Consider the following 12,051-nt stretch of genomic DNA (forward strand, 5'->3'; position numbering starts at 1 on the left):
ATTTTTAAGTAATCCTTTTTAGTTATTTATTTATGAATTATTATTATTTTGATGTATATATATATTTTTTATAATTATTTTTATTGGTTTATTTATTTTTATTATTATTTTTGGGCTACACTATAATTTTGATGAAGGAACGGAGTTGATTCGAGTTATGTAAAAAAATGTACAAAAATCCAAAGAAATTAGAAAACTTATGAAAATTTGGGAAATTTGCAAAAGTCGGTCTATGATAATCAAGAAAACTTACGAACGTGGCATGATTCGAGAATCTATCTATGATAACCAAGACACTTTCGCAAGGTCTTGTTGCCACTTGCAGGGGTTCAAGAAGTCCCGAGACCTTGGTCTTTTCGACTTTATCTTATTGGCAAATGAGATACGTCTTAGCACATTGTATTATGTCGTCTCGCATGTTTGGTCAAAAGTACCCTTGCAAGGTGTAAAGTTTGTTGCCACTCGGGTGTTTGGGCCATAGAGTATTTTACATTCATGCATAAGCTTCTTCCTTAGTTTTTCCTCTCTTAGGACGTAGAATTTGTTTCCTCTTGTCAGTCGAAGGTCTCCTTCGATCCAAAACTGTCCCGTCTTTCCGACTTTGGCTAGATCAACAACTTTGGCTAAAGGGTCTTTTTGTAGGCGTTCTCTTGTGATGTTGCACATCGACCTATTGATCTTATTGGAATGAAAGTGGGTTAGCATGCACAAGACATATTCTTCCTTCCAACTTAGTATGTCGACAACTTGATTGTCCAATTCAATTTGAATTTTTAAAAAAAAAAAAAAAAAAAAAAAAAAAAAAAAAAAAAAAAAAAAAAAAAGTGGCAAATGACACTATTGTTCGTCCTCACAGGAACCAGAATCCTAGGAGATATTGCCACCAGATTCTGAGACAATGGACGACAACTAGCATTTCTTTTTCAGAGACAATTTATAGGCAATGGGGTGACCTTCCTAGATAAGGACAACCCAAGGAATAAGTCGGATGCATTCTTCTATATTTTAAAAGGCCTAGAGACGTCTACCAAGCTGAGGACAGGGCCCCTTGTCATGGTTGTTTTTAGATATTCGAAGGCGTTTTGACATTCATCTAACCATGACAAAGGTTGGTCTTTCTTCGGTAGTTTTGTTAACAGGGCAGCTCGCCTTGAAAACTCTTCGACGAACCACATTTATTAGTGTGCTAATCTTAGGAAGGATCATATTTCAGTCATTGAAGTAGAGATCTTCTACTCTTGGATAGCCTTTATCTTGTCACTGACCATGTTGATTTACCCCCATTTGATGACACGTCCCAGAAAGTTAGATACATTTTTTTGCAAAGTCAATACAGATAATGTTTTGTTTTTCTTTTTCTAAAAGAACACAGGGTCCCATATGGTGTTTTTTGCGGGATGGATGAACCCTACATCAACAACTCGTAACGACTTCCTCAATTCGGCTAGCTCTGGTGGAGGCATCCGGTATGCATTATTCGCGAGGGTTTGACTCAGGTAGGAGTTCGATTTCATGATCAATGCCCCCGAGGGGGTGGTAATGTCTTTGGCAAATTATCCGAATTATGTCAGCATTATCGTGTAAAACGTCTTGAACTTCCTTCGGGACAGGATCGATGGTGGTTACTTCTTCCACCAAAGTTATGACCATAAATGTAGTCTCTTCTCGAGCGAGTCCTCTCCTTAGTTACAGGGCGGAAATCATTCTTAAGTTGTCCGATTGTTTGATGTTTTTGGGGATTACGGTAGGATTGTAATCAGTAATTACTATGCACTTCGACAATAGAGATGACTTTATGTTCAAGAAGGAAGTTCACCCAAGTACACGTCGAAGTCGTCCATGCGAACCACGACTAGATCCATTTTTTCTGACCAAAACCCCAATTTCAAAAGACTCTCTTGGGTACCTCAACAATAGGTAGGGCCTCTAAATGAATTAACAACTTTCATTTCTCTGGCCACTTTTCGTGACCGAGACCCCAATTTCAAAAGACTCTCTTAGGTACTAATAGGTAGACCTTTGAATTAACAACTTTCATTTTTACTCGATTCTTTTCTATTTAGAGTCACAGAGTCTTTTGGTTAGAGATGAAATTGTGGGTCGCACTCAAGTCTATCTAGGTGCTTCTTCTTGGTTGCAAGTTTATTGTTGCATCAACAAACATTATTCCCTTCTTGGTCACTTCCTTCTAATAGACCATCCTTTGGATTGCCGATAGAAATTTCAACGCTCCCATTCTAAGAGTGTCGTGGTCTTCCTCTTTCTCTATCGCCAGTTCAGCTCCTAGGTCATTACTTTCTTGTATTGATACTTAGAGTGCACCGAAGGATGCTCCGTGAAAGCAATATGAAAGCCTGTGAAGGTCTTTATACAACAGACATTGTAAAAGCATTGTCGGATAGTTCCTTTGGGGGTAAGACCCTCGAGATGAACCGACATTGATATTTTGATAAGATCTATTTGTTCTCCGGTCTATCATTCCCTCCATTTTATCTATTGAGCCCTTCAATCTTCTTACTTGTTGGCTTTATGGTTTGCCCCTAGAAGTTTGGGTGAGGGGGAGGAGTCTCTTTATGGCAGCAAGCCCGACGTCAATATCTTAAACCTTTTATGCATATAATTTTTTTCGTTCATGGTTGTTGTAACAGCCAAAGCCCACCACCAGCAAAATTGTCCTCTTTGACTTTCCCTCCCGGTTTTAAAAACACGTATGCTAGGGAGAAGTTTCCACTTATAAAGAATGCTTAATTCTCCTCTCCAACCGATGTGCGATCTCGATCTCACAATCTACCCCTTCAGGGTCTAGTGCTGACCCTTGTTACCCGACAACTCAACCTAATCCAAAAATAGAGTATTGAATTGTAAATAACTTAGATTGTTCGGGTCACCAACCTAACCAATCTAAAATTTCAAATTTTTTTTTTTTTAATTCTAACGGGCAATATTAAATTTTGAAATAGCGTTTTTTTTTTCCTTTTTGGAAAGGGAAATTTATTATTTCAAACAAACCTCAACTTTGATTTTTGAATAATTCTCAATTTTTTATTTTTATTTTTATAAATTAAAAGAATAGAAAATTAAATTAAATTTTAGAAAGCTTAGCAGTTGCCACCTCATTCTCTCACCGTCATCAACCTTTCGTTCGAGGAAGCACGAGGGCGATGCAACCGGATCCGTGCTAGTCTAGTGTTTGGCGGCTAATCCCTTCTTGCAGCGGCGACATCTCAAGATCTGGTGAACCCAGGGACTCACGAATCGACGGCGACTCGTCTCCAACTTCAGCGGTGTATCGGAATCGTCTCTTTAAAGGCAGCTGTCCAATATTACCCACGAACTAGCGACGTAGTTCGCGACGGCCCTCTCTCTTCGGCGGCAGTGTAGCGGCGGCGTCGTCGTAATCCTCTTTTCCAGCGGCATTTTTGGAGATCGAGTTATTCTTAGAGGTTTAATGAAGTCGAATGTTTTACTTTTATATAAGATTCGTTTATTCTAGGCGTTTCAAGTAGTATTTGGTTCGTCGTTTTTGATTGAAAAATGTTATCATTTTCTCATTTCTTGAGTAAAGACTGGAGTTATTTTGGATTAATTGATCTTGTTGTCTGACCTGAGTTTAATCAAGCAAGGAAGTCTAGTAATGTTCCTTAAATTAAAATAAAATTTGGGGCCGTTTGAACGCATTTCCGATTTGTCTCTTTACATATCTTAATTTCGGTGGTGCAAGGTATTTGCCGCTGTAGTTCTAGTTCTAATTCAGTTTGTTTCGGCGTTAATCCTGGTGGTGGGATGTAGCTTCACTATTCGATTCTGCTGTCCAATTTATGAAGAAGGGCCACAGTGGCTTTTTTGGGTGCTTCGAATGAGGGCGTGGGTGGTAGGCGAATAGGTCATTTATAAACTATTGTCTACTTCTCTTATGATATGCATCTTTCCTGGAGATCTTTCTAAAGAGCCTTCCTGCTTGTCATTACCAATTTTCTTCTGGCAATTTTGGATGTTAGGTTGGTGCTCAATAAAAATTTGTGCTTTTGAGTAATATTCATTCTTCTGCAGCGCTGGTATGGACAGTAAGTACAGCAGAGAGTTGTCAGATGAGGATGAAGTGAAAAAGAAAACAGATAGACACCGCCATAGTTGTAGGAAAAGAGATATCGGACAGCGTGGTTGTCGTGAAGATGATAGTGATTCTAATGATGCCAAGGAAGAATATGGGAGTAGATGGCATGAGTCGAAAGATGCGTACAGTGATGAAGATCAGACTAAAGTAAGAATTAGTGAGAAAAATGATGGCCACATACATGAACGGTGGCAAAGTGAAGATGGCAGAAAGAATGCATCTAGACAAAGTCCTGGTGAAGGTTACGAGAGAATAGACAGAGACAGAAACAGGCATGATAGATACGAAAGGCGTCAAGGTGACAATAAGCGTAGAGAACCAGAGAGAGGAGACCAGAAAGAACCCCTTCAAAATATAGATAAGGATGAGCAGAGAATGGGCAGAGATAAAAACAGGCACAATAGAAATAGAATGCATCATAATGAAAATCAGCAGAGAGAACAAGAGAGAGTAGACCGGAAAGAATCATACCGAAGTTCTGATGAAAATGAGCAGCGAGATGATAAAGACAAAGACAAAAAAAAGCACGATAGAGATAGAAGGCATCAAGGTAAAAATCTGCAAGAAGATAGAGGAGATAGGAACGAATCATATCGAAGTTTTGGTGAAAATGAAGAGAGAATGGACAGAGACAAAAACAGACATGATAGAGACAGAAGGCCTCGTGGTGAAAATCGGCATAATAGAGAACAAGAGAGAGGAGACCGGAAAAAGTCTTATACAAGTTCTGATGAAGACGAGCGGCAAGAAAGGAGGCATGACCATAGACGACGTGAATCTGAGAATGGAAATAAAAATGTGGATCGCCATTTGCACCATGATTCAAAAGATGAGCGTGTCAAGGCATTGCATAGAAAATCAGAACATGGCAGGAATTGGATTGACAATGATAGGGAGAAGAAGCATTCAAAACATGATTACAAGTATAGAAATTCTCAAGATCTACGTGATAAGGAGGCGAATGAACAGAGAGAGGATCGTAGAAACATTGGGGATAAAGAAAAGGCTGGCACGCGGACTCTTGACCATCCACAACCTCACAGACAAGAAAAACAGTCTGAGAACAATTTGAATTCCGATGCTTTAAATCTGGGTAAGAGTGGTGGGGTTTATATTCCACCATTTAAGTTGGCCAGAATGATGAAGGAGGTCCAAGATAAGAGCAGCATTGAGTATCAACGTTTGACATGGGATGCACTCCGGAAAAGTATCAACGGACTTGTCAACAAGGTCAATGCTACTAACATAAAGAATATCATTCCAGAGTTATTTGCAGAGAACCTGATCAGGGGCAGGGGTTTATTCTGCCGTTCCTGTATGAAGTCACAAATGGCATCTCCAGGGTTCACCGATGTATTTGCTGCACTGGTTTCTGTTGTAAATACTAAGTTTCCAGAAGTGGGCGATCTTCTTTTGAGAAGAATTGTCTTGCAACTCAAAAGAGCATATAAACGGAATGATAAGGTAGAGGATTGCATGACATTTGTAGTTTATATTAGTTTTTCCCTCTGGCTTCTGCAAGATCTTCCTTTTTAAAATTTCTGCTAATCCTCTTTGCGTTTGTTTATCTTTGACAGCCTCAACTACTAGCTGCTGTAAAATTTATAGCACATTTAGTTAATCAGCAGGTGGCTCATGAAATAATTGCATTAGAACTACTCACTGTGTTGCTGGAGAATCCTACGGATGACAGTGTGGAGGTGGCTGTTGGTTTTGTAACTGAGTGTGGATCAATACTACAGGATTTTTCTCCTAAAGGGCTTCATGGTCAGTGTTCAATCATGTTAATTCATTAGTTGACATTTTAGCTTCTTGACGTTGGTTGGAGAAAGAAGATATTATCTGGATAGAAGTTTTAGTAAAAATATTTCTAGTTTAAGGCTTTTATTTGTAAAATATTTTCACTGTAGGCAGGGAAATAATACACATGCCAAAAACTAAGGGAACTAAAGTAGTCTATCGGGTGTTTCTATCTAGACCCAGAAAGGAGTATATGCACCTTGAAATGGCTTTATTTTGAATCTCTGATATTCGTTGTGTGCAATCACCATGGTCACTGATTTTTATTTTCATGGATCTGTCATGAAATTATCATCGTCTATCCATGCTCATTCTGTTTGGGTTTCTTGAAAAGCTTATACCTTCTACAAAAGATAACGAACTTTCATGTTACTTCCAATTTTTGCTTTAAGCCCGCTCTTACTGGAGATTAGTTTTTTAATATTTTCTACATTTCTTATCATGAGAAAAATAAAATTGTTATATTCTTTTTCTTTATAACTCAAGGATATTGTTGTTCACCCTATAGGATAGATTAGGTCACTTCATTTATTTTATTAGTTTTTTTGAAAATATAATTCCTCATGTCATCCACATTTATATTACACCAAGATTGTTTATTCACTTTTCTTTATTTCATACTCATTGATTGTAGGAATATTTGAGCGGTTTCGTGGAATTCTTCATGAAGGGGAAATAGACAAAAGGGTTCAGTTTCTGATTGAAGGCCTATTTGCAATAAGGAAAGCGAAGTTTGAGGTATAGTCATTTTTTGTTTTATCTCTTCCCCATATTTAATTTTTTTTTTTTTTTTTTGGAAGTTAGAGTCTTGAGATGTAATGATTGTATTGGGAGTTCACAAAACTTTTGAAGATTTAGGATATCCAGTTATTTTTGTTGTTATCATTAGTTTTTAGGGATGAATTAGATGTAATTCTCACTATGAAATGAAGTTTTAAATAATTTATTGTTTTAGTAATGAATAACTTCAATGCACCATTCCCCATGAAAGTTGGTTTCTATATTTAAAAGAAAATGTACAGCGGCTGGTTAGTTTCTTTGTCTTTTCTTTGGTGTAAAACGTGTGTGAAGTAAATTGTACTTATAGTTCTTCTTCCCCCCCCCCAATTTTAGAATCTAGTTGTTTCTTTCATGTTATACCAACGTCGTGTGACTTTTGATTTCCGAATTGCACCTCTTGCAATGTACCCAAAATATCCTTCCCGGAAGTATTCCTAGTTGTCTGTTTCCAAGCATACATATCTCTACCTTCCTTGTATAGCCGCAACGATATTTTACTTCTTTTTTTTGTTTTCTCCGTTTGGATTTGATTCAGGGCTATCCAGCTGTTCGTCCAGAATTGGACCTTGTGGAGCAAGAAGATCAGTTAACTCATGAAATTTCCCTGCAAGAAGAGATAGATCCTGAGATTGCTCTTGGTATCTCTTTTTACATGGTCTATTAATTAATCAAACTGGGTGTTCTCATGATGTTTGTTTTATTCATTCATTTATATATTTTCCTGACCTGGTTTCAGATATCTTCAAATCTGATCCAAATTTCCTCGAAAACGAGAAGCGTTATGAGGATTTAAAGAAAAATATACTTGGTGAGGAATCTGAGGATGAAGAAGACCGATCTGATGCTGGATCGGATGATGAAGAGGATGAGGATGAGGAAAATGATTCTGAAGAAGATGAGGAGCAGATGCAAATAAATGATGAAACAGAGACTAATCTTGTGAACCTCAGAAGGACAATTTATCTGACAATTATGTCCAGTGTGGACTTTGAGGAGGCTGGGCATAAGCTTTTAAAAATTAAACTCGAGCCTGGTCAAGAAGTAAGCTCTATAAGCTTTTCCTGTTACTAACATTTTTTGCATACAATTTAACAGGCTTTCCGCACTCTTTCTGAAAGTCAAATTGGTTTCCTGTTTTTTTTTTAATTACTTTTTTTGGTAAGAAATCAAGCTTTTATTGAAAAAGATAAAATATATATCCAAGTAAACAAAAAACAAGTCCAACAAAAAAGACATCCCAAAATAGCTACAGAAAGAGACTCCAATCCAACAAAATCGAGGCAATATCATAATTACGAAAAGGCCTAGAAACGGACTCCCACAAGGTGGTAGTAACCACCTCTGAAACGTGATGGCTTCATATTTCTAAATATCCTATTGTTCCTCTGAATCCAAACCTTCCCCAAAATAGCTAGAAGTTCTATAATAATGACTTGTAATCTTGATGTTTGTTTGTGATCATTCTATGTTGTGTTGTTGATATATTATACAAATGGTACAAATGGTACAAATGTGGGTGAGTTCATCTGTTTGCTATGATATTTGCAGATAGAATTGTGCGTCATGTTGTTGGAATGTTGCAGTCAGGAAAGAACTTACCTTCGATATTATGGTCTGTTGGGGCAAAGATTTTGTAAGATCAACAAAGTGCATCAGGAAAATTTTGAGAAATGCTTTGTCCAGCAGTACTCGATGATTCATAGGCTTGAAACTAATAAGCTCAGAAATGTGGCTAAATTTTTTGCCCACTTACTCGGCACTGATGCTCTTCCATGGCATGTCTTGTCTTACATTCGATTGACTGAAGAAGACACCACATCTTCATCAAGGATTTTTATTAAGATCCTTTTCCAGGTATTTCCACTCTATCTTAAATGTTATCTATATGATTATGTTTTCATTAATCGTTAATGTTGCTATTATTTAGGATAGGGAATTCTGCCGTTGAACGTATTGTTTGTCAAATAGCAAAGCTTTTTATTTTTCTCTTGTCATGGTTGATGGTACGTCCATAGAATTGTTTGGTAATGAATGAAACAGCATCCTTTCCATTGTGTCTACTTGGTTACTATCATGCCGAACCCTCTGCACGAGTCCTTTTTATATAACTCATCCCATATTTGTGGAATTGATATTCTGCATGTAACACAACTTTGTATCAAGTCATTACTGATGTAATTCTCGACGAGATGGTGTAAAAGAATGCATTCTTCTTATCCCCCTGAAAAAAAGGCATCTTGAGTCAACAATTGCGGGATGGAAGGAATGCTAATAAATATCTTATTTACTAAGATATGTTCGGATCGACTTGCATTCTTGTTAATGAATGTTTCTGTAACTAGTCCAAATGAGAATACAAGTGATGCATGCATGATCTTGTGCTAATTATCATTCATTTCTCATTAATAACCATACAAATGCTACTTCTTTTTCCAAAATATGATGGTAGCGACCGTGTAGAAGTTAGCAGTAGGTGCTGGAAGTGAGAAGAATGCTTTGGAAGATGTTAATTTTTGTATCTTGGTGTTATGTGATACAGGAACTTTCAGAGCATTTGGGCATTCGACTATTGAACGAACGTCTCAATGACCCGACAATGCAGGATTCGTTTGAATCTATTTTCCCCAGGGATAACCCAAAGAACACAAGATTTTCCATCAACTTCTTCACGTCTATTGGGCTTGGTGGTCTGACTGAGAATTTGCGAGAGTATTTGAAGAATATGCCACGGCTAATCATGCAACAACAAAAACCAGTGTCGGACTCCGATGAGGAATCTGGAAGTTCTGATTCGTCGGGTTCAGATTCAAGTACTTCACAGTCGGAATCAGATTCGTCAAGCTCCAAGGAAAGTGAAGGCGAAGATAGGAGGCGTGGAAAAAAGAGGAGGAAAACAGGAAGGTGATAGGTTTGTATATTTTCTCCATTTGCTCTTGCTGGATGTTTATTATAACCTTTTATTTAATTGTTTCTTTGATGAAATTTTACCTCTCTAAGGTTAGATTAATGAAGGAGGTGCTTAAACTGAAGGCAATGGTAAGGTCGCCATTGTTGGGACTGAACAATAACACTTTTGTTTACTATTTTTTGAAAAGTATCGTATCCGGGAGGTGGTGGTGTTCACGATGTCTTGAATAAAGTAGAGATGCCCCAGCCCAATATTGGGCAATCTTTTATATCATTATTGCAGTCAATGAGAATCTGAAAATTCCTTCAATTCAGGGGTTGTAGAAATTCAAATTTTACAAGTAAACATGCCTATTAATTTCACTCACCATCCTAGGGCTCGATCTATTGAAAACGTATTTATCTAGGTCAATGTGAAAATTGCCGTAGCTTCACACATGCTTTGATACGAACATAACCTTATCATATCAATCACTTGGACCATAGAACTCATAATCTAAACATATAAGCAAGCTTAATGAGATAACGTCCATAGCGCACATCATAGTATTCTATCCTCTTTTCTAGCCGTGGCCGTGGTAATCATCAAAATTAGCATGCATCTCAAAATTTCATCTTAGAGGTATTGTGGTAATTTTTCACATCATATTTAGTATTCTCATTCAATTCCCTTCTAGAATCATAACCTACCTAAGTTAGACATGCTTGCATACTACTATGTCCTAGGGATCCCCACACGTTTTATTTGAGAAAGTTTGAGCTAGTTTTTCTACTTGTTGGGAGCTCCAAATCTTTTCAAATTTTTCTAGTTGGATCTAATTCAAGTGAAATTAAGGTCAATATCAAAATTGAGACAAAAAAACGGACAAACGAGAGTCAAAATTGGACAAACATCTCACCTCAGGTCTTCACATGCGGCTGGAGCTCACCCACGTGTGTATCCTACACACAATACACATGCGTGTCTGGGAGGGGGAACTTACGCTCCTTGCACGATATGTTGGTGCGTGTTGATTTGTCACTCGGAGTCTCACATCTTCGAGATTGGTGGCGTGTGAGTTTTCTTTGATTTTCTTGGTGATAACACGTGGTGTATCACAGTCGTACTTTTTCAACCGTGCAATGTCGTGATCTTGACACACTCACAACCAACCTTAATGAGGACTCAAGCCCTATATTCATATTTTGCCCGACTTTATGGCTTCATTGGACCTCGGGTGAGATTTGTCTTCGCCAACTAAACATCGCTCGTGTGGAATTGAAACTTGTTCGTTCCCACGTGCCGCCTGCGCGGGCATGTTTAATTATCTGCGACACAACCGACTTGCCAATTCACATGGCCCATATGTCTTGATGTCATTCCAAGTCATGGGGTATCGTCGACCATCGGAGCTCACTCGATTATGCCATCGAGAATGGCACACGTGTCGTTCATATCATCAAGACATTTCAAACGTCCATCCATTTGGGTTCTATCGAGGTATTGACCCTCCAGTGCCCATGCCATGTCATTTACAGATATTGTACCGGATAGCAGGTGCAAAGTCCAACCTCCAACACTCGAGCTAGGGTGCAATACTGGCACACTCGTGTCGTCTGGTACTGTCCTTGAAAGACCAATTTCAAGGAAAGCCGCCCAAAACACTCGTCTCGCAATACTCACCCTCGCTGTGATACACGCATGTGCCATAGGGTAGTTTGCTTAGGCCACAGAGCCTAGGGGTGGTGGAGAGTTGACGCTATGCTTCTCCCATAATACACTTTGAGGCATTTTCAATACTCCACGGATAGACATCATTTTGATGAACAGTCATACGGTGTCGTGGAGCGTCCGCCTAATGTCCAATTGACTTCAAATTTGACGAGCATTCATATTTCATATGGACAGACTTGACTCGAGAACCACATGCCCAAATTCCCTTCAGAACCCCGACTTTCAAACAAAATTATTTTCATTCCATTCAATTAACTATGTAAAGAAATAATTACGTTCAAAGTAGGTTCAAAACTGTAAAACTCATCGTTCTTACCGATTGTTGGAACTCTACCTTTTTGTACAATTCAACTCCAACTTTGTTTCATGGAAGTCGTATCGCAAATCTAGGAAAAAACTAAGGCTAAAGCTCGTAATGCATACCTATTTTTCTTTCTCGATTCCGGATAGTTTAGGATGATCCAAGTGCCCAAAATGATTTCCTTGTGCGACATGTGGAATATCTCCCAAATATGACTAAGACATTTAGATTATGTGTTCCATGCATTAAGTGATCAATAGAAATATCTCCCTTACAAGATACACTAGAAAATCAAGTTAAGCTTAGGGTGCTATAGCTAGAGTAGTTTACATATTAACCTATGTTAGTACGTTTTCAATAGACCCTCCACCCTAGGATCATGAGCGGCAATCAGAGGTCTAGACTTGTGTGCACTCAGAGAAGGGATTAGCTTGA

At 38.2% G+C, this 12,051-nt stretch overlaps 1 protein-coding gene across 5 annotated transcripts; it reads left to right on the forward strand.

The window, feature by feature from the left end:
• The first annotated feature begins 3,100 nt into the window (after window positions 1-3,100).
• Window positions 3,101-9,875, forward strand: LOC111793277 (pre-mRNA-splicing factor CWC22 homolog). Of its 5 annotated transcripts, none has more exons than XM_023675095.1 (8): window positions 3,101-3,883; window positions 4,051-5,578; window positions 5,692-5,881; window positions 6,549-6,652; window positions 7,230-7,332; window positions 7,431-7,735; window positions 8,243-8,548; window positions 9,234-9,599. In XM_023675095.1, exons 2-8 carry the CDS (start codon window positions 4,058-4,060, stop codon window positions 9,597-9,599), a joined length of 2,895 nt encoding a protein of 964 aa, XP_023530863.1. In that variant the 5' UTR covers window positions 3,101-3,883; window positions 4,051-4,057. The 5 variants fall into 5 exon arrangements, with proteins under 5 accessions (XP_023530863.1, XP_023530864.1, XP_023530862.1 ...); XM_023675096.1 differs by having other exon boundaries at window positions 3,101-3,871; XM_023675094.1 differs by having other exon boundaries at window positions 3,101-3,443; window positions 3,722-5,578.
• Window positions 9,876-12,051: the final 2,176 nt, after the last annotated feature.

The sequence above is a fragment of the Cucurbita pepo genome, chromosome LG04 (genome assembly GCF_002806865.2).
Source record: "Cucurbita pepo subsp. pepo cultivar mu-cu-16 chromosome LG04, ASM280686v2, whole genome shotgun sequence".
In the NCBI taxonomy this organism is placed as follows: domain Eukaryota; kingdom Viridiplantae; phylum Streptophyta; class Magnoliopsida; order Cucurbitales; family Cucurbitaceae; genus Cucurbita; species Cucurbita pepo.

Excerpts from the sequence above, each read along its gene's own strand:
- LOC111793277 (XM_023675098.1), top strand. The coding sequence starts at position 4,058 with ATGGACAGTAAGTACAGCAGAGAGTTGTCAGATGAGGATGAAGTGAAA. Across the intron at positions 5,579-5,691 it reads CATATAAACGGAATGATAAG|CCTCAACTACTAGCTGCTGT; the intron begins GTAGAGGATTGC and ends TATCTTTGACAG. Across the intron at positions 5,882-6,548 it reads TTCTCCTAAAGGGCTTCATG|GAATATTTGAGCGGTTTCGT; the intron begins GTCAGTGTTCAA and ends CATTGATTGTAG.